The sequence below is a fragment of the Glandiceps talaboti genome, chromosome 2, assembly GCF_964340395.1.
Source record: "Glandiceps talaboti chromosome 2, keGlaTala1.1, whole genome shotgun sequence".
Taxonomy (NCBI): domain Eukaryota; kingdom Metazoa; phylum Hemichordata; class Enteropneusta; family Spengelidae; genus Glandiceps; species Glandiceps talaboti.
Window position 1 is genome coordinate 16,851,287 of NC_135550.1, and position 26,680 is coordinate 16,877,966.

At 36.0% G+C, this 26,680-nt stretch overlaps 2 protein-coding genes across 2 annotated transcripts in view; one reads left to right on the forward strand and one right to left on the reverse strand.

Moving 5' to 3' along the window:
* LOC144453396 (protein phosphatase 1 regulatory subunit 21-like) overlaps window positions 1-18,986 on the reverse strand; it is a 28,909-nt gene extending 9,923 nt beyond the window's left edge. Inside the window, exons 1-15 of the mRNA XM_078144680.1 lie at window positions 18,856-18,986; window positions 17,035-17,103; window positions 16,136-16,282; window positions 15,350-15,448; window positions 14,506-14,824; window positions 13,804-13,856; window positions 12,673-12,822; window positions 10,922-11,023; window positions 9,871-9,959; window positions 8,818-9,047; window positions 7,971-8,098; window positions 7,100-7,267; window positions 6,514-6,708; window positions 5,998-6,132; window positions 4,570-4,719 (exon numbers count right to left, since the gene is read on the reverse strand). Coding sequence (XP_078000806.1) covers window positions 4,570-4,719; window positions 5,998-6,132; window positions 6,514-6,708; window positions 7,100-7,267; window positions 7,971-8,098; window positions 8,818-9,047; window positions 9,871-9,959; window positions 10,922-11,023; window positions 12,673-12,822; window positions 13,804-13,856; window positions 14,506-14,824; window positions 15,350-15,448; window positions 16,136-16,282; window positions 17,035-17,103; window positions 18,856-18,906 — 2,085 coding nt within the window. The 5' untranslated portion in view covers window positions 18,907-18,986. The remainder of the gene's footprint in view (window positions 1-4,569; window positions 4,720-5,997; window positions 6,133-6,513; window positions 6,709-7,099; window positions 7,268-7,970; window positions 8,099-8,817; window positions 9,048-9,870; window positions 9,960-10,921; window positions 11,024-12,672; window positions 12,823-13,803; window positions 13,857-14,505; window positions 14,825-15,349; window positions 15,449-16,135; window positions 16,283-17,034; window positions 17,104-18,855) is intronic.
* An 80-nt stretch (window positions 18,987-19,066) lies between these two features.
* On the forward strand, window positions 19,067-21,496 carry LOC144453567 (transmembrane protein 223-like). Its single transcript, XM_078144887.1, has 2 exons — window positions 19,067-19,752; window positions 21,066-21,496. The coding sequence occupies exons 1-2, from the start codon at window positions 19,206-19,208 to the stop codon at window positions 21,362-21,364; spliced, it is 846 nt and encodes a 281-aa protein (XP_078001013.1). The 5' UTR covers window positions 19,067-19,205; the 3' UTR covers window positions 21,365-21,496.
* The last annotated feature ends 5,184 nt before the right edge of the window (window positions 21,497-26,680 follow it).

The following is a 26,680-nucleotide window of genomic DNA, read 5'->3' on the forward strand; positions in this document are numbered from 1 at the left end:
ATAAGTCCCCGTCCCGGACTTCATCCGGCGGGGACTAATTACATCAGCCAGCTACAGAAACATGTATTTTGTTATCATCAATGCATATATATCAAAGTATATGAAATCTGAAGCTTGCATTCATAAGATATTGCCTAATTAACATTTAACTTTTAATAAACTTCATTTATTTGTACATCGAATATCAATATTTTCGTTGAGAAACAATGAAGGCCAGAAAACTAGGGACATTGACAATGGTAAGAGTGTTCTAGTCTTGTGTCACCTGCAGGTAAATAACAAACGTCTATAAACCACCATTAAGCACAACTCTTACAATTTGCAGTTTCCTCATGTAGTTTAGGGATTCACAGAAATTGAATCAGACGATAAAAAAAACCCTTTTCCTATGGAAAACTACTGCAATAACATTGTAACACACTGGCACAACTTGGCAAAAGACACTATTGCTGGCTTGTTGCTATGCACATTTGTGTTTAAAATATTTTTGAAATGTTAATTCACTTGATTACCCATCACTATTCGTATCAGACACCTGGTTTTTCACTTTTGCTATAGACATGGTCTTAGTTGCTAGGTATAACTGAATACATTTTTAAATGTTCATTCACTTGATTACCCATCACTTCGTATCAGACACCTGGTTTTTCACTTTTGCTAAAGACATGGTCTTAGTTGCTAGGTATAACTGAATATATTCTTGAAATGTTAATTCACTTGATTACCCATCACTATTTGTATCAGACACCTGGTTTTTCATTTTTGCAATAGACATGGTCTTAGTTGCTGGGTATAATTGAATATACTTTTTAATGTTTATTCACTTGTCTCTCAAATAATAGCCTCCCTGTACTCTTGAAGGACTAACGCTTCACACGGGTATAGATACAGTATTTGTAAGTAAAAACTTGTGTTTACTGTTTCTCAAGCTGAGAATTACATAATAGAACTGAAGGTTAAGGTGCCAAATTTTCCATGAAAATTGATAAAAAAATTACTCAGAGATCCAAAGTTAATCAAGATACTTGGAGTGTATTGTTTAATAAAATACACATTTCCAAGAGTGAATTGATATTTTTGCATTGACCACATCTACCCAAGTTCAAAAAGAGTATTGTACAATGTAAGGGGTTTATCCTACAAATTAATGGAATCACCCAAAGACAGGGTATTGTACAATGTAAGGGGTTTATCCTACAAATTAATGGAATCATCCGAAGACAGGGTATTGTACAATGTAAGGGGTTTATCCTACGAATTAATGGAATCATCCGAAGACAGGGTATTGTACAATGTAAGGGGTTTATCCTACGAATTAATGGAATCATCCGAAGACAGGGTATTGTGCATTTGTAAGGGGTTTATCCTACAAATTAATGGAATCACCCAACAGAGTGTATTGTACAATGTAAGGGGTTTATCCTACAAATTAATGGAATCACCCAACGCAGTGTAATGGACAATGTAAGGGGTTTATCCTACAAATTAATGGAATCACCCAAAGACAGGGTATTGTGCATTTGTAAGGGGTTTATCCTACAAATTAATGGAATCACCCAACGCAGTGTAATGGACAATGTAAGGGGTTTATCCTACAAATTAATATAAGTAACCCGTTATTTGTAAACAATAATGATGAAAAATACTCAGAGTTGCAGACCATGTCCCTTTAATCAATATTTTCTACCAGTACCACACCTGATTTACTGTGTACTGAACAGTTACTGATCTAGCTTGGTATAGTACAAACAGTTACATGCTGAGAAATTATTGAATTTTATTGTAGACGTTTTCAAACAATTATACACAAATAAACGACTATATGTATGGATGGCCTGAAGCCATATTAATTCAATAACAGCTGATGTCAACAGCAACACCTCACACTGAATAACAGCTGACGTCAACAACACCACCTCACACTGTATAACAGCTGACGTCAACAACACCATCACCACTGTTTCCAAGCAACCATGCAAGGACATTTATTATAAATAGGACCATTTCCAGGAATTTTCACTTTGACCTTGCATGATATAATATATGTGAATGACCAGCAAGTCATTACATTACAATCCAAGTTTGGTTGTCTGCCTTTTACCTAATGTATTTGAATACCTCTGATCTATATGATGTGTAAAGTATTGGACATATATATCTTTGTTATTTATAGTTGTTGATAGCCATACATCTATATATATTTAATGTAGATTAATTAGCTAGGTTGAGGAGAAGCAACACAAGATTGGTGCGCTATCAGAGAACTACATTTAATTCATTAAGAGTGCAGACTGCTGTTGGAGATTGTAAAATGTTCCTGTTATATCTGCCAACAGCGAAAAGACTGCTGTATACAGTTGTGGACTATAAAACTAGTAAACATGTCGAATTCTAGATATCCCAAAATTGTTATAACATGCTTTACCAAATTGAAAACTTGGGTAAGATCATGAGGTATACAGGGGTAAGGGATGTATTTGAAGTACAAAATACTGATTTATTTACAAGTACTTTTGTTACTAGTCTAGCTTTTTATCTTCAAATTGGTACGTTGAAGTGTTAATCCTAAATGGGACTTGTAAGTGACAGAAATTTCAAATTTCTATTTACACAAAAAGATGGTTGCATGTTTTAGGTGCTCAGTTCACTATTTGAAATAAAAGTGAAAGTTGGGAGAAAAAAATGGTATTGAAAGACAAGATCTTATTTGAATCCATGGACTATCCAACATGAGGATATAATTTTGTTCAATTCATCTCAGTATAAACTATCAAACCATAGACCCTCCAGGGATCTATGATCAAACTCGTTATTTTCCTGTGAACTCTCAAACACTGGCCAGTCATTCACCTTTGGAGCGTGGTCATTCACCTATTGAGTGGTCACTCCATCTTGTCCAAGTTGATCAATCGACAGGCCATTCACCTCGCTTTGCTGGGTAATGACCTTTCATTAATGTCAACTACCTCTACTAGATGCCATCAACCTTTTCATTCACATCTCTCCAGACAATCCATCATTCAAAAAAAAAAATGGAATGTGCCAAGCAGACAGACAACACATATTCACTCCTGGGACTTGACAATGAATGGAATATGCCTAATATGAGTTTCAATGGAATGACCCACTCACAACACAAAGGTGTGGTAAAAATCAATTTGAAAATAATCTTCAAAACAGCAAGTATAGCATGGACTATCTCTAAATGAAATACTTGCAATGATCAAAGAAATCAGACAAGGTTACAAGGCTTGACGATGAATACACAATTCTACTATTAAAGCTGTACATACCTTTATCACAAATAGAGTAAACCAGGAGGGGGTGTTTGATCAGGGAATATTACGTAAGATTACATAAAACACCCATTAATCATGGTCTGTTAATTATTAGAACAAAGTTTCATAGTTGAGTGATTATCAATACAACCTGTCTATTGATTGTTGCTATATATAGACTCATGATGTCATTTATATTTGGAATTATTTCAACCTGACTGTCAGGTTGTATATAGCTATCTAATAATATCTAAGACAGTTGAAATATCAACTCTTTAAATATACCCTCATGGTAACAGTTATTGCGTTACAAACTAGTAGTTCAAGTTTCACTACATCAAACTTTTGTAATTGTATAGATGTGGCAGCTAGGCATTGTTTTACTATTTCAAAACCCTACCCAATACACAATTGCTCTATCAATCCTGTCATGTGCCTCACCAGGTTCATTTTTACAATGGTTCAGTCCATAATGTGGTATGGTCCTATTATCTGAAATGAGGATTCATGTGATGCAGGCATGACAATTTAAATTCACTCTGCAATCATAGCATTAGCTGTACGTGTTATGAAGCATGTCTACAGTAAGAAAATTACTTTCCTTCCCAATTATCCTCTGAGCTGCATTCTTGATAGGTTTGTTAATTTCTTTCATGTACAGCACATAGAGTCTAGAATTCTAAACTGCATGGTACAGTGTATTACGTATTAAAAACATATGAAATTATGAATTTGTAGTACCTGTAGCATTTTAGTATTATGCATTAATAGCATGCTAATGAAGAAAAGAAATTGGAAATGCATTTCAGATACATGGAGTTTGCATGTTACAAATAGCTGTAATCTATGATCAATATAATTGATCCTGGTTGACTAACAATGTCAGCATGACAATGAGTTTAATAGCTGAACTTTATAAAACACACACACACACACACACACACACACACACACACACACACACACACACATACCCATGCCTGCTTGCTTGCATGCATACACACACAAAACATATTTTGCATGCACAATTTACATACATAATTTAATTTGCACATTAGCTTTAATTTGTCTATCCTCCTGCACATATCACCCCTACTCACTAGCTCACACACACACACACACACACACACACACACACACACACACATACATACATACATACATACATACATACATACACACATACATACATACATACATACATACACACACACATACATACATACATACATACAATAACATACATACATACATACATACATACACACATACATAGAGAGAAATAACTTACCTCAGAATTAAAGTGCACTGTCTTGCTATCAGATTTCTGCAACTGCATAGCTAACTCAGCTATTCTACTGGCATAATGTCTCTTAATCAATTGCTCTCTGGCTTCATCTTCCTTTTCTATCGTTATTTGTGTAGTTTCAAATTTCCCAAGCTAAACGATGAAAAAAGAAAATTTCATGTTAACAACAACATACCGTAGTTACATCAAAAAAACATTATCAAATAATGACATGCAAAAATATTTGGGTTGCGTTAAGGTAATGTATGAATGTATGTAAATGAAGTAGACCTGAACTGCTTCCTGGGGAGCTACATTCATGCCTATAGCACAACTGAATTTTGTGCTAAAAACTGTGACATCAAATCAATTCTCTTATGGTGTAGCCTAGTAGCAAGAATACCGCATTTTATTCCTCTGTTCATTTTCCATCGGTTTTAATTTGTTAACAAATCAACAATAGACAGCTGGATTTTATACTACATTCTTCAAATTTGTCACCTGAAAGTAGTCTAAAAATCATCGAGTCTCGCAACTATTTAGACACATATAAAGTTCACATGTTATGTTTAGAAAAATATCAAGAAATGCCTTTAGACATGATTTAAAAGAAATTGGTCACACATACATGCTACAAAGTGTCTGTGATGTTCAAGAAATGATTTAATTTTGATAGTCTGCCGGGCCCTGAAGGTCAAGGTCAGAGATCACTTTGTTACAAGAAAGGTTGTGTCTCTACATATTAAAGTGTTAAAGCTATGTAGCAATATACTGTTTTTTTTGCATGGAGGGACAGAATCCATTTTAATAGCCCCCCCCCCCCCCTCCCCTCGAAGACTAAATAAATGAAGTAAACTATCAAAATATAGGTCAGTTGGGCCCATTGAACAGCTGTAAATTCTACCATTCTCAGTAAACGCTAAAGCTCACATTGATGTCATTTTACAAACAGATAACACAGAGCAGACAATTTGTAAACACACACCGATTTTGTTTTTGTTTTTCTATGACAACCATACCCTTTCCTATCACACCTTTCCTAATTTGGGAAATATATATCACAGTTTTATACAATACACTGGAAGTCTTGAGTCACCTGTAGACCCATTCAGGTGCTATCTTCTTGAACAGCACTCCTAGTGTCTAAACTATACAATCTTTTGTCTTTCTGATGACCCCACACCCCATTCTTCCTCTACCTTCTCGTTGAATTAGCATTCGAACAGCACTCCTAGTGTCCAAACTATACAATCTTTTGTCTTTCTGATGACCCCACACCCCATTCTTCCTCTACCTTCTCGTTGAATAAACATTTGAACAGCACTCCTAGTGTCCACACTTCACAATCTTTTGTCTTTCCAATAACCACACCCTGACATACTAGTAATTTTGTACACATTGTTATGTCAGTGTTGTATATGTAGTACTTACCCAAGAAGTTTCTAGTTTAGGTTCTAGATTTAGTTGATTCATTGTGGGACTGTTTGGTGACTTAGCAGCAGTTATCTTAGATGGGCCATCATCTTGTTGACTTCTAGGTTGGTTTAATTCAAGCTGTTTGATCCTCTGTAAAAAACAAAACATTTTGTACTTCTGTACCTACTAGAAAATAAACTATGCTATGCTACGGATATACATAGTTTGTTTGTTAGGTTAAAACTGGCATATGGCATAACTACAACTTGAATAAGTCACATTGCTTCACATGAGTAGTACTCAACAGGCATCATTGAAACACACACACACACACACACACACACACACACACACAAACAAACACACACACGTAAAGATAGTGAGAGAGAGAGAGAGAGCGAGAAAAAAAGCCACATCAATGAATGAATATCATTGAGGACCCGTCATATTGGGCAAAGTGTGCCATGCTTTGATGATATGTATTGAATTACACTACAAGTGATACTGGCTATACAACATAATAATTCTTACCTGTAATTCCTTATCATATTTAATCTGTGTGAGTTGTGCTTCCAGCATCCAATGTTCTTTCTCTTGTTCTAGTTTGGTGATTTTATCCAAATTACTGGCCACTTGTTGAGTAAGCCCAACCTTACTTTCTGTAGAACTCAGTAAAATTCTCCTGTTTAACATGGCAGTCTCATATGGAACTGTTTCTGGTTGTGGCTGAAAACATTCAACACCTTTGTTACTGTCTTTGTTAAACTTTAGAAAACTTCTGAGAGTCTGTTCTACCCCCCCCCCCCCAACTAAAACCAACCACTCTCAGAATCTATTTAGTCTCCAGCAGCTAAAACAATTACTCTCAGAGTCTGTTGTCTCCTCCCCAACTAAAACCAACCACTCCCAGTCTATTCTGCTTCCCACCCCCTCGAACCAGCCACTCTAGTCTAAGAATCTTATTATTCTGTTCCCCCAGCAACTAGACCAACCACTATCTATTCTATTCTGCTGTTGCTGACAGCAGAGTGTAAATATTACACAGTGTTCGTGTAAAAATCAGAATGCATTGTCTATGGTACATGTATAAATAAGTACATCAGGAAACCCCTCTTACCCTCTTTAACATGTCCATATACTGGACAGCTCTGTGTCTAAGTTGTGCTACAGCTGGTGACGTTGATGGACCTTCACTTTCTGTAGTACTAATGAAACTGTGTCCTCTTGTACGGAAGGCTACAGGACCACTGAAGAATTCTAAATGCGATTTCATAAAACTTGATATCTGTGGAAGACAAAAACATCACATGATAAGTATTTCAACTGTACAGTCGTCTATCAGACTCACAAATCATGACAGATATTGGCAAAGTGAACACTCAACTGTCTCTAATTCCCCAAATTGTTCAACCATTCTGATATCACTCTTCAACCATTCTGATATCACTCTTCATCCACTCTGATATCACTCTTCAACCATTACTGTTTGATGCGACCAATGACACACAACATACCTTTACCTTGCTGGTCAAAGTGACCAATGACAGACAACCTACCTTACTGGTCAAAGTGACCAATGACAGACAACCTACCTTACTGGTCAAAGTGACCAATGACAGACAACCTACCTTACTGGTCAAAGTGACCAATGACAGACAACCTACCTTACTGGTCAAAGTGACCAATGACAGACAACCTACCTTACTGGTCAAAGTGACCAATGACAGACAACCTACCTTACTGGTCAAAGTGACCAATGACAGACAACCTACCTTACTGGTCAAAGTGACCAATGACAGACAACCTACCTTACTGGTCAAAGTGACCAATGACAGACAACCTACCTTACTGGTCAAAGTGACCAATGACAGACAACCTACCTTACTGGTCAAAGTGACCAATGACAGACAACCTACCTTACTGGTTGAAGTGACCAATGACAGACAACCTACCTTACTGGTCAAAGTGACCAATGACAGACAACCTACCTTACTGGTTGAAGTGACCAATGATATAAGTGATGACACAACACATTCGTCGGTGGTTTTCAGTTTTTGTGAAGCTGTTGGTAGTTGATGTTCTAAAGACACTTTTGAGTTGTAATGTTTGGATACATCTGTAACAAAATGAAAGACAATGACAACTTGATGGCAAACAAATGATCAAACTTTTTTTGTGTGACACATACAATGTGTTTGTGACTGATTTTGAATGAAAATATCGAATATTCTTATTACATGTAGTTGAAGGGAATATTGGATTTTCAAAGCTAAAGTGTTCTCGTTGTATTGTTTCATTTTAACATCTCATGCTCTACCAAAATGTTTAACTGTAAACTGGGAAGTGACCAATTCACATTTCATCACGTAGACATTTTGAAAAAAAAGAAGAAAAGATTTCATGGTTTGGCCACTAGGAGTGCTCTTTATATTCTGTTGTGGAGGCAGAATTGAGAGGGCCAGAATAGTCTAGTGTTGTAGCCTAAACAGAGCAAACATGAAGTAGCAACAAATTTCTATATTGTTCTCTCTGTTCTGTTTCATTTGTGACTACTAGTACCGTTAACGGTAATCAAAACATGCCTAACCACTACTGTAATACTTGCAGAGATATTTTACACACATTTTGTTCACAGCTGCTAGCACTGCCATACAATAAGTACACAAGACCAAATTGTAGCCTTCACTTTGCCAAACTTTGGGCAAACTCTTGCAATCCTTACATATTTGCTGAACTCTGACCTATTGATTTTTCATGACGGTGTATAGATCTCGCTGAACTTTGATCTATTGACCTTTCATGAGTGTTACATCTTGCTAACTCTGACCTACTGACCTTTCATGACAGTGTATAGATCTTGCACACACTGAGCTAACTGTTGGAAGATAACGTCATGATTGGCTGTTGAGATATCACATGACTTCTTACTGGCAGATGCAATGACATGAATGTAGGTATCTAGCCTACTTAGTACTGAAGCAAGTCTTTGCACAGCTGCATGCAATTCCATGTTTCTGGTTTCCAGAGTTTGGGAACAACTTGATATAGCACACTCTTCCTCTAAACTGTGGAAATAAACAGCATTATACCATGCATGAGCCAAGTTGAACAAAAAATATGGAATATATACTCTGGTCATTCTACATCACAAAAAGGCATGTCTGTGTCGTGACAATGCGTGTCTACATCACTGGTTCTGCTGTGTTTGAAGTATGAGTCAAAACGCTGATATTACTTTGATATCACTGGGCACTGGTATAATTATGTTATTCTCCAATGTTTTTTTTTTCATTCAGCTGTAAAAAAGTTGTGAACTTAGGGTTGTCCTTAGGTCACTCGTATTTTCCTTGGCTGAACGAAAAAAAATATTGGGGAATAACATCTAAGCAATGAATGCTAATATACTTTTGTGAATGTACACCTCATCATACAGGAAATATTGGTGTTTGGCAGTAAATCTGTACTACTACAACCACCTGATTGCAAATAACACTGTGAAATTGGACATTGAACCAAAACAGCACCTTCATGACACATTAAGTCAGTACCTCAGACTTGCAACAAACATCAGTAAAACTTTTGGATGAAAACAAAACCGTGAAACACCAGTACTAAAAGGAATTCAGTTCCTGAAAACATTTCCTAACATGAGTGTGATTATATTATAAAAAGCAACACAACAACTGTAAAAGAAACACAAACTCAAAAAATTTACAACACACAACATCTATACTCTCATTTCTCCATTTAGCAGATTATTGTACTTTAATTTGAACCCAAGCATTCTGTGATTGGTCCAGAACAAGTGACCTTGGGTCATCTAGATTTACCATAATTCATTGCATTTGCATATCATGAAATGTACTGCTGTACATACACTTTGCTTACCTTAAGAGTTGGTAGGGCAGTAATTTTTGATGATATGCCACATAATTCCTAAATTTGTCGGCAAAATCTTGAAGTCCTGTTGCAGTTTCCTGTAATATGAGTCAGAATTTTAGGACAATATGCACTAAAATGCTAATGTTTGACTCAAGATTACAATAGTCACCATCAGAGTATTCTAATACATAAAGCTTGGTTCAAATACATACACCAAATAATAATAATATTAACAACAATAATAATAAGTAAAAGATAGTCAATGAGTTCGGGAGGGTTATGTCTATCTTACTTATACTACGGCGTGATTGGCTCAAACGGATCTTCTTCAAAATTGTGTGTAATTTGTTGCATGCAAATTGAGTGTTGAGCGTAATATAGGTCACACCCCTAAGAAAGAGTGGGTTATGGTTCCATATAACCAACCGAAATCAAGGCCTCTGATTGGCCAAGTCGGTCTAGCTGTAGTATAAAGAGATTTATATAGCATCTAGTATCCATCAAGTGATGGTCAGTGGCGCTTTACAATAGATACTGTCACAAAATAAGCTCTCTTGAAAAACGAATACCATCCTCTAGGAACATACTTTGTAAACACATCACTTATTACTTATTTTGACATGTAGGTGTTTTTGGTTTTCTGTATTTGTCTTGTGGTTTGTTTGTGCTTTGTTTTGTCATGTATTACTTTTTCCTTCTTATAAAACAAAAAAAATAAGTCTTGACTTAAAAGTCTCAATAACTGGTGCAGAGTGGACAGTGTTTTGCAGTTGGTTCCAAAGAATTGCAGCGGTATAGCTGAAAGACCGTTCTCCATATCATATGATTTAAATCTTGTTCTGGGAACCCTGAGTGTTGTATGACTTAAACACAAAGATCTTGAAGGGTTGTTAACTATGATAAGTTCAGCAAGATATTGTCTTGTAAAGTTAATATTTCCATTCATTAAAGTTGTCAAAGTCATGGAGTGTTCCAACGGTGCTCCCAAGAGGACAAACTCTACCATGTATGGTATAGTTTAATGCATGGATTTGTACAACACAATGGGTGTACCTACCAGTGTTATCAAAGCATCCTCTTTTATGCTCTCTTGAAAATTACTAAATGTCCCATCTATTGCTCTCAAGTAGGAAGCATTCTCATGTAAATAACCACAAAACTATGGAAGAAAAAGACAAAACAATGTTATAAAATTACTAAATGTCCCATCTATTGCTCTCAAGTAGGAGGCATTCTCATGTAAATAACCACAAAACTATGGAAGAAAAAGACAAAACAATGTTATAAAATTACTAAATGTCCCATCTATTGCTCTCAAGTAGGAAGCATTCTCATGTAAATAACCACAAAACTATGGAAGAAAAAGACAAAACAATGTTATAAAATTACATGTCAAATTGCGGTTGACTGTTTGCATGAAACTCCTGTAGTACATTAAAAACATTATATAATACATTATAGCCCGTAATGTTAACTTATTATTTCCATTAGCCATGGAGCCAAACTTGATTGGCGGAAAGCTATTTTTTTTACTCAAAATTGTCATTTTGGTTCTCCTTTTGTCTTATGTGGTCATCATTGACATGTACATATTGACTTTCAAATTGGCAATAAATGAATGAATGAATATTCTATGCATGTCTTTGGATGGGACACAAACCCCATTACTATTCTACATTCTATCTCAGGTATCACTAGCTCCTACTTCAGGTACCACAAAGTCACACACATGCAGAGCAAGATGTAAAGGAGGATTTCAGAAGACCAACCATACATACAGATGTCCAGGATATGTTCATGAACATTAATAAAGACATAAAATTGTCTTGGCTCCAACTTGGGATAGGAGTTAATTAAAGTGGATATACAGATGAGAATTGGGTATTTGTTGAGGATTTCTAATTAAATAAAACAACCTTACTATTTTTTTTACAATGTGCATCAACATAGACCAAATCTATATTGGTGAATCAATAATTACAAAATTATCAATATGTGTAAAATAAATTGTTTCAAAACACTTCTTGTACATACAAATAACAAACTGTTTAAATTAGTTTCTTAGTTTTTTGCAATTGATGAGTCACAAATACAGTCTTGGGCCATGTTGTTTTGCATTGTTTTTTCAAGTAGAAAAAAAACCCACCATGAAGTTGTTTTGTCTCAAGATAAATGCCTATTTCTCATCTGTAAGTAACACTGAAGTAAAGCACTTTCTCTATGTGCTACACTCATTTATCGCATTCATATTAAGTGTAAAAGTACACTGTTTCAATTGGTTTATTTACAAGCCTAGCATGTGGCCTTTCTAATGTGGTCAATTAGCAAATGAAAAAGTATACTTTTACACTTGATATGGATGTTATAAATGATTGTCGTACATACAGAAAGCGCTTTACTTTGGTGTTATGGGTTGTACTTGATATGGATGCTATAAACGATTGTGGTACATACAGAAAATGCTTTACTTTGGTGTTATGGGTTGTACTTGATATGGATGCTATAAACGATTGTGGTACATACAGAAAATGCTTTACTTTGGTGTTATGGGTTGTACTTGATATGGATGCTATAAATGATTGTGGTACATACAGAAAATGCTTTACTTTGGTGTTATGGGTTGTACTTGATATCCATGTTATAAACGATTGTGGTACATACAGAAAATGCTTTACTTTGGTGTTATGGGTTGTACTTGATATGGACATTATAAACGATTGTGGTACATACAGAAAATGCTTCACTTTGGTGTTATGGGTTGTAAAAGTGTTGTTTACCAATGTGTAAACAGGCCTGAGTTAATATTACCTTGACATTGACTGCACTGAGTGTGTCTGTAGCACAATCTACAGGGTACACTTTGGATCGTTGTTCAGCATAGGTGTGGAAATTGGAAAGACCTGATGTGAACTCTTTAATTAGAGTAGCAGCTTGACCTATTACTTCCTTTGCTTTCATCTAGAAGTGAAAGAAACATACAAAGAAAGTTGAAATAAGTGTACAATGTAGGATTCAAAGGATAATTTACATGTGGAATTGTGTACTTTGGAGGTATTCAGACTTACTTTTGGCGAAATAATTATATTTCATTCTATTACTTGGTACAAGATGCTAAAGTTGCTCAAGTTGAGAAGTGTTTCAATTTGGCATAATAATGTGTGCTTTCATTTGTAAAATAGTGATATTTGTGGGTTGTAAGAAGGGTGTGTTGATGACAGCAATGTGTATGAAGTGAAAGTAATGTGAGTGCTTTCATTTTGTTAGATGGTGATTTGTGTGGGGGTGACAGCAATGCATACATGTTTGGGGTGACAGCAATGTGTGTTTGGGGTGTTTGGGGTGTGAGCAATGTGTGTGTGGGGTGAGAACAATGTGTGTGGGGGTGACAGCAATGTTTTTATGGGGTGACAGCAATGTGTGTGGGGGTGACAGCAATGTGTGTGGGGTGACAGCAATGTATGAGCGTTGGGTGACTGCAATGTGTGTTGGGTGACAGTGATGCATTTTGGGTGAATGTGATGTGTATGGGGTGACAGCATTGTGTGTTTGGGGTGAAAGTGATGCATGTTTGGGGTGACAGCAATGTGTGTTTGGGGTGACAGCAATGTGTATTTGGGGTGACAGCAATGTGTGTTTGGGGTGACAGCAATGATTACATCCTGTGTTCTCACAAGAGTGCTATCTTATTAATGGAGCCATGTAAATTCATATAAAGACTCATTGTTTTGTTCAGGACAAAATGTTTCTAAAATTCTGCCAGAAAACCATTTTCACATCCAAATATTAATCCTAATTCAACATGAGCCTTTAAAGATGTATTAACTTCTGTGTGGCTGAAACAGGTAATGGAAAAAAAGGTGTCATTTCTCTTGTACACTGTAAGACATAGAAATACCCCCATTTAAACAAGGTAAGGTACAGAGTGACAGATTATCTTACCTGATGTTTCCTATCGTGTGATGGAACATTGAGTGCATTTAAGGATCTATATTCTGTGGGAGTAAGACAAGAAACAGTTGGTCACATACAGTAAACAGCTGATAATCCAAGTACTGACAGAAATAGTACACTGTAACTGGTGTTCTCTCTTGAATTAACAATCTATACAGATTCAGTCATAAGTCACATATTATCATATACCCAGTATCTGGCAGGGGTTGCTCCCCAATGAATGTGGCACCCTCTCTCTGGTCACTTGGTCTAACCAGTTTGTTCAATTTCAAGACAAGATGTTGTATTTCAAAGCTTGGGTTGATTCAGAAATATCATTTGTGAGAGATATTACTGGGAATGATTCAAACTGGCCGAAAGTCTTATAAAGACTGAAGGACAAATTAAATTATGTTTGTGAACTGTTTATGCTTTTGACTGCCATACCAAAGCAATGGTCTGTCAAACTAAGACAAAGTACCCTAACCGAAGTACTTAATGATGTGTATTTATCACTACCAAAATATGGATGACAGTGCTAAGAAACACATTATGTGTTCAAAAGGTCTTTTATGCATAAAAAGTTAATACCATCAAGTAGTATTTGTGCTTGAAGTTTGTCATCTGCCAAGGTACACCTATACCCATTACCCCAGTCAAGTAGCTCCCCTCAGCACACACCATAGATTATTTGAAAGATAAACATCTCACCTGTATCATTGAACGGTAACTTATCTCTGATTGTACTCTCTGCTTTATTAAGTCGACCAGTCAGATCATTTTTCATTTTATTCAATTCTTGCTCACATTTGGAAGCCTTGAGTGTGGCTTCTTTTACTTCCTTTTCTTGTGACTGTAGTTTGACTTCCAGCATTGCTTTGTCTTGCTGTAGTTTCTCAATGATTTCTTTGTGTTTTTGTTGAGTACTTTCCAAGACTGCCTGGTGCTGACTGTTGTCTCTTTCTAAGATGGCGAGTCTCTCTTGAAGATGGACAACAATGTGTCTGTGTTCCTCTGATGATTCGTACACCTGTGTGTAACAAATAAAATAGCTATATATTCACTCTTGCAAGCTGTCATTACATTATACCACGCACAAGCCAAGATATTGTCTTTGAACAGAAAATATGGATAATATACCCTGGTCGTTCTACATCATCACAACATGTGTCTACATCACTGGTTCTGCATAGCTCAAAATACGAGTCAAGACATTCGAAATCATCATTATTTTCCCCCGATTTTACATGAATTATGCTTGAGGAGGTAAAATATTATCCCCCAATATTTTTCATCATTCAGCCAGAAAATACTTGTGACCTACGGGTTTGTCACAACTCATCTAGACAAGGCCCCTTAGGTCACTTGTATTTCCTTGGCCAAATGAAGAAAATTATTGGGGAAAAATACCGAATTGTCTAGAGTATTCTCCCCCGAAACAATGTCACATGGATTCTGAACCTGCTCAAAATTTGAAAATAGTGGCAAAAGAACTAAATGATATGCACTTTTATTTCAATGATAAATAAGAATAACAAATTATCTAATTACCCACCTGTTTGTGTAATCTTTCATTTTCTCTGATTTTACTCTTTAACTCCTCTCCTATGACATTGCTTTCTGCTTGGTAATTATGCTGCTCACCTACAGGTTTCTATTTCATCAATAGGAAAAAAATGATTACAGAATTTATTGCTGTCACTCATTTCTTTCAGAACTCAGAGTTTTATGTAATGTGTTTTTGTGGTAGCATCAGAACTAGGTAGCTATTGAACTAATTACATACATGAACACATACATCTTGTGAGATTTGGGCTGCACACAATCAGCTATTCATTTCTCTATTTGCCTGAACAGTTTAAACCTAAAGATGTCAAAGACTTTTCATGCAAAAGACTCCCTAGGCCAAGGACTTTTCATGCAAAAGACTCCCTAGGCCAAGGACTTTTTCCACTAAAGAGTAGGATCTTACCCACTCAACAATTATCAACTTTAACTCTCACCAACAATTGTATAATTGTACGATAATCACATTTATCACACTGTGTTATCTCAAATTGGAGGTTTAATATGTGTTGGGGAATTGCTTTATACATTGACCTTAAGTTAAAAAGTTACAGCCTGTGTCACTTTAAAGGCCAGTGTTTCAATCCCAGGTTCTTGCATTAGTGTTATCTTAACTATCAGTGGAACCAAAAATATTAATTTACATAGGATCATTCTTCTGTTCTATGAAAACGTCTTCTATAGCTCTCCAAGACAACTGTTTTTCACCTAAATTTTAAGTCAATGTGCCACTTCAATATTGCCACTGGGCTGTATGAACTATAGAAGAACGCACCTTGTGTTTCTTTCCTTTTTGTTCATAACCAGTTAGTTCATTTTGCAACACATCCACCCTTTTTGTCAACTGCTGATTACGAAATGTCAAACTGTCTATTTCTTGTTCATATTTCCTAATGGATTGGTCTCTTTCTTTCATCACCTCCTGATTTGTGAAATAAATAAATTAAAGAATCGTGTACACTATTAGAATGAATCATAAAGAACACTGCTTGTACACACCTAATCATGTGTGCGATCATTGAATCTCAACATTAAGCTCCTGAAAAAACAATGACGTATAAAAATTCACCACAGAAATACGGTTTTTATAAGATATAACGATATTGTAAATACATTACCAACAATGACAAAGACATGGTATTTTGTACATTTGTACTTGTAGGTAAGTTTACAGTTCTTTGTAAGCTAATGATTTCTGGCAATAAAAGTTATTATAAATTACTATTCACTCACACATCCATCCATCAATCCATCCATGCAATTCCATTCATTCATTCATTCATTCATTCATTCATTCATTCATTCATTCATTCATTCATTCATTCATATTCATTCATTCATATATTCATTCATTCATTCATCCATTCATTCTTTTTTCATTCATTCATTTGTGTGTTCACTTGTTTGTCCCTTTCAACTCACTCACCCTCTCACTCACTCACTCACTCACTCACTCACTCACTCACTCACTCACTCACTCACTCACTCACTCACTCACTCACTCACTCACTCACTCACTCACTCACTCACTCACTCACTCACTAATTCCTTCCTTCAGCTATGAGAGGATAATAATATATAAGGTAAAATCACCAGGCGAAATCAACTTGTAATGATTCTGATTTCATGTTAACTGCCAGAGTATAGTCTAAGTACAAGAGTTTTCTTACTAACCTTCATCTCAGACTGTTTACCCTGTTCATCAATCACAGCTTTCTTCAAGACTGAATGCTGAGCTTTCAGCTGTAATCCCAAAACATATGATAAATTAGTATCAGGTGACTCCACTCTGGGGTCATGTGACCTGATGGCTTAACATCATTACACTGATGACATGAGTGATTTGATTCGGATGTGGAAAGCTACATAGTCCCCTCAAACTAGATTCCAAAAAGGTGCTTTTCATCTTCTAACTATATCTAATGGAGTCCAGTATCAATCTCCATGGACCGGATATGTGTATTGCAGACTGAGGTTGTACAGTGTTAGGGCCCAACCTTAGGAGAGCTCATAAGTCATACTATCACTACCGAGGTTCATAAAACCCATATCTGGGCCATAAAGGTTGTATTATGCACCCTACAGCATTAGAATACATTAGAAAATATTATTTTGCTTATTTTTCGAGAAAATACTGGTTCAAAAATTCACACAACTAAACTGTTCGCTTGAGCCGCAAAACACATGATATGACAGCTGCTTAAACATGTACAAGGTTGTGTGCATGTGCAATATTGAGCTAATCTGTTTGCATGACTTAATGTTGTCCGTTTTGCAACTCGAGTGAAAGTAACACAAGGATTGACAGAATAGACAAGACGTAGGTTGAATTTAGTGATTTAAAAGTTCTTTTCTATATTTTATATAGTCATTAGGGGAGAACCATTTGATTTCAGGGGGTTGGGGTGTTGGAGGATTTTTGGGGGAAAAATTGTGAGAAAAATATAATTTGATCTTGCCTTGAGAAAAAAATTTGTTGCAACTTGCGACATGCTGAAATCAGCAAAAGTTGGGAATCCGATTCTCTCATTCTCTCTGGAGGCGTGCCACCTAAGGCGGTGCTAATATTTTCAATATTTCTGAGCAAGCCCTATGTTTTTTTCCAGCACTTATGGAATAAGGCTGCTTTCACAAAAACTTGTTGAACCACACGTTACAAAATTGTAACCAAGAATTTTTTTTTGCAAATCTGCATATGGAAAAAAATAACTTGATGCAGGACTGTCAATAGAAAAAAAATTGCTGTCACAGTGATGTGAAAAAAAATTTGCTGCCATACCCACTTCCTCTATCGCCCCCCCCCCCCCGAAATCAAATGGTTCTCCCCTTAGCAAGGGTATGGGTGGTTTTTGTTCCCAAAAACCGTGAGAATGAAATCTGTTCAAAGTCTCACTGTTTGAGATGGTGAAGAACCATAATGGAGGGGTGAAGATGTGCTGCCTTTAAAGTTTAATATATCAATAATCCATGCTACAAATTATTATTGTCACACCATATCGACATACAGTATTACCATTCTGTAAGTGTGTAAGCCTTCATACACAATTTAGATTTTTCCTATTTGTATGATGTGTTTGTCATTACAGGTATTTGTGCACACCTAATGTACAAAAGGGGTGTTTTGTTATTTTTCCTATAGTGTCAATCACTCAGCACTGTAAATGTACATGTACATGTAGTACTATTAAAATGATGTTAAACCTGGCAATGGCAATGGACTCCCACCGGCACCCTCTAGAGCCAAATCCAGTCCCCGTCAAAACAAATGTCTGGCCAGAGGAAAGCACGAAATGTAAATATTTGATGATTAAATCCTAAGAGCCGTGTAGTCATCTGATACTTGTACATAATTTTTCAGTTACAAAAGAATAAAATTTGGCTACTGCTGTACATCTTTAAAGTTTCCCATTCATTGTCATCAAACGGGAGGCGGAGTCTCCTCAACCTGTACTGTACTTCCGTACTTTACCTTGGTGTTTGACGAGTAATTCTTACCTTAGCATACTCTTGGGCAAGCTTTTGATATTTCGCTTGAATGTCAGCCATCTTCGATTTAATCTTCCAAATGGAAATACAATTTCAGAGGCTAATTTCCTCTTACAACCAGTTTCGAGTACTTTTCCTGCCGTATCACAGCCGACAGCAGGCAGCCATTTTGGATAAATTAAAGCATGCTGGGAGTTCACGATCAGCTGTTAGCAAAGCTACCGCTGCTGCATTGCTCGACACTAGTACCAAGTCAGTGGTCCTCACTGATCTTAGGACTTTTGTGACATACATACATCAATTTTTTTCAGAGCTGCTAGTGTTGAAATCATCTTGCAAGGCTACAATTTACTTTTGATATGGCACTGCGTCTTTCGGCACATCGGACGATCAACTTTTTAACACGTGGGTTGGAAAATGGGAACTCCAACAACATGATTTGTACTGTTCGAACACTGGCATATTTTTCGAGCCATGGATGTAGAAGCATAGGACCAAGAATCGGTTACTTCAGGAGAAAGTTGAATTCATTATGTACTGTGTCAACAAAATACGGAAACTATGGTAATGCCAGTGCTGGAAAAAAGAGATTCTACTACGGTGAAATACATAAAGAGCGCCCTCCGGACACAAAAGTGGTAAAAGACGTACTTTTGTACGAAAATAAGAATTTCACGTTTCATCGAGTGATGGGCATGTTTGCCATTGCACAGTTCACTTTTTGGATATATTTAAGCAATTTTGCATACAGCGAAATGAGAGTAGTACAGAGAGCTGAACAGTCAGTGTATGGAGATAAAGGAGTTCCAGAAGATAAAAAGAAAAAATTTTCTCTGGCTGGACTGAACTTTCATCTAGGGTCTTCAGCCTGGCGTTATGGGTTGGTCACCATGAGTGTAGTTATGGGTTAGTATGTGATAGTAGTATTGATGGTGGTGGTGGTGATCATAGTATTTGTCCAATAAATTTGGGAGATTGTTTAAGTTTTCAATGTTATATTTCAAGTGAGTAACATTGTAAGGAAATTTTAAACATATGATGGACCACACAAAACAATTACCATTCTAATGTCCACAGTCTTTCATTTTTCCCTTATTAAATGTGTTTGTGACTGGAAAGGAAGGGAGAACATATTATATTCTATGGCACCACTACCAGTACCACTACCAGTGTGTAAGCCGTAACAACAGTTATATCTGAAATGTTTCCGCTTTGCAATTTCTTTTTGCTCAAAAAATGACATTGCTCTTGATACTAGTACTACATTCCTGAAATACTATTAGAGTAAAACTTCATTGCCTGTTTGAAATAAAGGTAGGCTTTATCATGCAGTGCATCCTGACGTATAAAGAACTATGAAAAAGGCAGAAATAAAGTGCGTTGTTACTGTAACCATAGACAGTGGAGGGTCTCCCCTCCACTGTCTATGCTGTAACACTGCAGGTGACTGAAATTTAACCAGAGTAAATATATAGACATTAGTCTAAGGAAGGTCTGACTTTAGTATGGTGGCAGCAGATATTATGAGTATGACTCAGTTCTCATTCAGAGATCCAATGGCTTTCAAACATGCAATTGAACATGGATGCCAAAACTTTTGGAGTCAGCATCAATATTCTCCCTATAAAATATGTAACACTGTCAATACATAGCTTACTCCTCACCCAACCTCTAAATAGCAACCTATCAAATGATCTCCAATAATTTTATTGAACTGCACAGCTCAATAAAGACTATTTTTATCTTTAAATATTTGATAAACTTTTCTGGTGACTCCCTTGAGGCAATGTAGCCCACAGCAAATTTGTGATGAAATTTAACCATAAAATGACTTGTCAGAACCCAAAGTGTCTTTATTTTCCAGAGTGACACCCCCTGTTTAACATGACCATCTCCTTTTCATGTTGCTTGAATGAATTGCAAAAAAAATATGTTATCATGAGAGAATGAATGTTTATGTACTCTGGGTTCATACTTAATTATGAAAATTCTATTCACAAAGTAAAAAAATTCCAAAATTTTCGCTAACGTCACATCGGCACTGTCAGGGTATACTAGTATTACAATATAACATCATGACATCAAATAGAGTCTGAACTCATGGGGGCGCTATTCCTTGGCTGACCCTAGGCTTGTCAACTTATAAAGAAGACATTGAATGTAGTCTGCCTGTTTTAAAGAAAAAGACTTAATGCATTCATTTTTGTTATTCTTTGTAGGTTCTCTTATTATGTCTGCAGTATGGATGTACTCCAGGAGAAATGTTCACCAATTGGTTTTGAGGAGAGGTGGCCAAAAGTGTACAGTCGTACCGTTTGGATTTTTTGGACGAACCTATCAATTCACAGTGCCATTGACCAAAATGACATGTCTTCATGGCAGAGACAGTGTCAAGTCAAATCTACCCATCAAGGTCAAAGGTCGCATGTTCTTTTTCTTGCTCGATAAACAAGGCAAATTCTACAATGCCAGGCTGTTTGATTTCACAGCCGGTATGAGAAGAATAATTGAGAAGTAAGATAGATCTAAGATACAAAACTGGAATAGTGCTCACTGTACTGACTAGACTGTGCTCAGATTGACCGACAAAACACATACAAGCCTCAAATGTAAATTTCTACTTACAGAATCAAATTTTTTTTTTGAAACATTAATGGACAAGCTATCTCACATATTTTTTATCTTCCCAATCATTTCATCACTGGAAGTTTAGTGTGTGTGTGTGTGTTTTTTTTTAGTTTAACATATTCATTAAAGGAAATTCAAGATTAAGGTTTTTGTAAACTCTTTTGCACATGTATAATCACAGGGGACAAGAGGCATATATGCAAAGATATGCAAATTTTTTGACTACTTTTATGTCCATTAAAGATAATAATAATGTTGAATAGAATGTTATTTTCCATAAGAAGGATTATGTTATAATGCTTCTGTGTATGTGTTGTATGTTTATTTGTGCTTCAAGTGTTGATATAGCTTTTCAGCAAAAACTTCCCCCGGAACTAACTTTGACACCACCTTGAGGCCTTTTTCGCAAGTTATTGCCTCATTCCCAGATGAAGATGGCTGTAAGTCATTGAAATATTAGAACACTGTGATATTTTGTTGCACTGTTTATTGATGAAATTGAGTTTTGTGGAGAATTCTAAACAGTGAATGAAAATATTTGAACACACACGATATAGCTTTTAATTTGAATAAGTCATTTGCATAATCAAGCAATATTTTAGAGATGCAATCTTCAAATTTTGTACAGGTTTGTTCACACATTGACAATAGCATGATGTAGCTTTTATTTATAATGAATCGTTCGAATAATTTGTGATTTTTTGGGTAATTAAGCAGTATCTTAATTTTTGATGCATGCTTAAAATATGACTTGGTGCATGCATTGAAAATGCATGTGTCCTATATCTTAATGCATGCTTCAAATTGAAATTTCACATAATTTGGTGTATAGAAGTTGGAATTTCCAAAAACAACATTTGGTATTTTTTAAAGAGGAACAATGGCATGGCTGATTCTTCCTAGCTACTTTAGTTGATGTCCAGTGAGTCACGAACGGTCACTTTCACTACTCTACACTGTGCAATCAAATTATTCAAATTAGCCATTAACAGACCTGCTATACACTGGGGTAGGGAATTCTGGGTAAAGAAACAATGGAGGTGCCCTGTGCCCAAGTGTTTACATTTGTCTGTTTATTGTTTCCACTTGTGTGGTATGGCAGTGAGGATTCCGTGTATGACACTTAACTGTGACAGTAAGGTAGAAATGATAGATCCAGACATTAAACCTCTTGGTGTAGCATGAATAATACGATGGGTAAAAGCAATGTCTTCTAGGGTACCTGTACTTAAGTCTGTGTTTCTCATTGATGGGTATTAGTATGCACCTTCTCCAATGTAAAGTAGCTGTATATCAAGTGGTGACCCAAATAGTATGCATGGAGTAAGACTCGTGTCAGTTCAGCTAAATACCAAAGAGGCATACACACAAATTATCAAATATTGGCAAAATTGTGGTAAGTTGTCAAATTTTAATAGTATGTAAATTTCAACTGAAACTTGTCAGATATCTGTATGAGGTTTTTTGATTTGTCAAAAAAAAATTATTCTTTTATATAAAAGACAGCACTATCAAATTTTGTGTATGGTAAAAACATTATAAATATGCCCAGATTTTGCAAAATTTGTGAACCATTAGTCTTTGAAATGCACAGAAACATCACATTACATCTTCTTACAAGACATTATGCACACACCAGTTTATGAAGATTATATTTAAGTAGCTTTTGTAAAAACATATTTGTGATAATGAATAATGCATACACCCGCTGCAACAATTCTTCCATACGACTTTGAAGTTCGCCCTCTTGTGACAAATATACTGATACCTTTGTTTAAAATATTAATTCACCTCCTAAAGATTGTTGAGGGCGGGCTTTACACAGGAACATATCATGCCTATTAATTCCCACACAATTTCCGAATCGTGAGGACTCAGAATAAAGGTTATTCTCGAAACATTATCTATTTTTTCACTTTTTTTTAAAACTGAGCACAGTTCATCTCACCAAATTTCTTACAGACAAGAGATATATCAGTATGAGAACACAATATTTACAATCATTGATACCAAGGTCAATCAGTCATTATGCAGACTTTCATCATTACTCTCATTGCATTGTTATTTGAATGATTTATTATATAATTATAAAGAACATCTTATGTTTCAGTCCATTTCCTCATAAAAAAAATTGAAATTCAAAACACTAATGACAAGATGCCAATTAAAGTATAAAATGATTCCATTTTGCTGCATTCTCTCAAAATATATTAATAAATTGCTGAGTTTCAATCAAGATATGTGGACATTGTAATTTTTTTTTAAAATTAAGGCACTAACTACCATCTTCTCCCCCCCTCATTATATCAGTGAAAATTGAGTCTTTAGTAGCCCCCCCCCCCCCTCTCATGGACACAGTGCTGGGATGTCTATAGGTTTGACTTATGTCCCCCAACATGCATACATGGAAAGCTCTAGTCTTGACATCCAAGTCTGAGGTAAGCGTTTTTCTTTTGAGTCCATGATCTTTTACCTTGACCTCTATCTTCAAGGTCAAATAGTAACTTTTATTCAATGTTTGCTCTATTATGTGCGAGGTGTTTTTTTTCTTGTAATATGCACATTTTATGTTACCTTTCTAGTCGATTGTTTGTTTGTTTGCTTGTGCAGTTTACATGACGGGTTACTGAGAGAACAGTGCTGGGCATTGAATTGTCTGTATAAGCAAGATGAATAAATAAATAAATATTAAATAAAACAATATACGTTATGGGCTCTGTTTATTGGATCACAGATATAAGTTTTCTTTTCAGAAATAACTGACCTTTGACCTGGACACTTTTTTAGTGTAAAATTGTAATTTTCAAAATAAGGTGGTTTTTTTACAATGACACTATTTGAGTGTTAACACCCATGTTATGAGTAAAACACTACTCTGATATTTGTTAATCATTACAATTTTTATCACTCTCCTTATACCCAAGATGAAAGTCTATAATAGGATAATTATGCAAATCATGGAATTTGATATAAAAAATAAATAAATCATCCTTCAATGATAACTTGTATGGGCCCTCAATAAGCAATTTTTTTTGTCTGAATACAATCATATCAGATAAACCCTCAAAGTCAATGGTGCGGAGTAGTTGGCCAACTGTAGTAGATAGAGGCAAGCCAACTAGATAAGAGGTTGGCCAGCTGGAAGGGGGAGCAAACATAGGGGAAGTGGGTCTACTGTAGGGAGGTAGGCCATCCACAGGATAGGCAGGACAAACATAGGGGAGCTAGGTAAACTGTAGGGAAGGTAGGCAAACCATACGGGAGGTAGGCCAACCATAGGAGAGGTAGGCCAACCATAGGAGAGGTAGGCCAACCATAGGGGAGGTAGGCCAACCATAGGGGATATAGGCAAACCATAGGGGAGGTAGGCCAACCATATGTGAGGTAGGCCAACCATAGGGGAGGTAGGCTAACCATAGGGGATGTAGGCAAACCATAGGGGAGGTAGGCCAACCATAGGGGATGTAGGCAAACCATAGGGGAGGTAGGCCAACCATAGGGGAGGTGGGCAAACCATAGGGGAGGTAGGCCAACCATAGGGGAGGATAGCCTACTCTGGGGATTTATACTGTCAAGATGTTAGTTTGTAATATACATGGTCAGGAATAAACAAAAAATATTGCGCACACCAGATTACCAAGTTTAGAGTTTTTATTTCCTCTTTTAGTATATACATGTGATATCAGTTTTTGGACATTAAGATGGTGACAGCAAAAAATGCAACATAAATCTACTCTCTTCATTACAATAAAAATTGGCTCTGTTTATGTCTGGCAGTTACTCTCTGTGTAAAAAAACAAACAGACAAATACTATCAGAATGTAGGACCAGTTTCTGCCACCATCTTCTGAAGAGTCTGACAATACATCCATCTTGTCAACAAAAACTTCACACCATAGTATGAGTTATTTTATGAGTAATAATAGCAATTATGGCAGTATACGGTAGTAGAAATTTTATGATTTGACAATACGTTGAACAATTTGTACAGCAGCTGAAACTAGTCCAACAAAATGCGCAAAAAAAAGTGTATTGAAATTTCAGTTTCTTGATTGATTACAGTTTTTTGTCTCTCACTCCCACATGACACATAAAAGTTGCCGACAATCATTCACTTCGGCAATGTAGATTTGAATTGATTTTGAGAATATAGCGGAATGACTGAATCCATCGATAGTAGCCCTAGTCATTTTACTGGCTATTTGAGATCGTAGTGTAATGACTGACTCCAATGATAGTAGCCCAAGTCATTTCCACTGCTATATTCCATCCCTTCATTACACAAATGACTTACAAATACATACATACATAAAGGATATAAGCTCTGATTATTAAAAAAAAAGAAGAAGAAATATATCTATTCTGTGTTTCTTGTTGAGTTCATCTACACCATAGTAAACTGTATTTACCTATATATTTTGTATACCTCTAAATAAAGCTAGCTTTCTATTAGACATGGCAGTGTCAAAAATAATGAAGAAAAAACCAAAACAGAAATATCAAGTGTTTTGATCTATATTATCGGATGTTCATCTTTTTCTCTTGCTGTGCTCTATCAACTGTACTCAAAGTGAAACAAAAAAATCCCAAGGTATATCACAATATGTCATTAGCTGGCATTTCTTTTATGCACACACAAACAAATCTGGCAATTCTTTTTGTGCATTTTGCAATCCCGTCACCATTTCACTTTCAGCTTTCAATTTTTTTTTTGAAAATGTTGCTACAGATACTGACATATGGAAGTGATAGCTCAGTTGCATCATCTCAATTGAAACTACTGAAAACCGTTATCAGTATTATGATCAAGACACTACATTGACTTGTCTCTGTTGTCATGGCAACCACACTTCCATTGTCAAGTACAAAATTCCCCTTTTTGGCACCCTCTTACAAAAAAAAACTGTACAAAGACTTAAAATGTGTTGTTTGGTTGTTTTTTCCTGGCAACTGACAGAAGTATACTGTCAGAAACAGAAAATTATTTACAAAGGCAATCAAAATTAAAAGACACTGGAATTATTTAGAATTTTGGATCAGCGTATCAGCATGGTATGCACTGGGAAGGATATCAATTCTTCCCTAGTACCTAGTTGATATTATATTTTGTGTCGCAGTAAAAATACTTCCATTCAATTTTTTCCATGGCCTGGAACATTACTGCCGATAAACTGTACCAGAAGTTCTTTATCAATTATCTGTTTGT

Bases quoted from the DNA above. Each gene is read 5' to 3' on its own strand.
- LOC144453567 (XM_078144887.1), top strand. From the start codon at position 19,206: ATGGCACTGCGTCTTTCGGCACATCGGACGATCAACTTTTTAACACGT. The intron at 19,753-21,065 runs GTTAGTATGTGA...TATTCTTTGTAG, and splicing joins CACCATGAGTGTAGTTATGG to GTTCTCTTATTATGTCTGCA.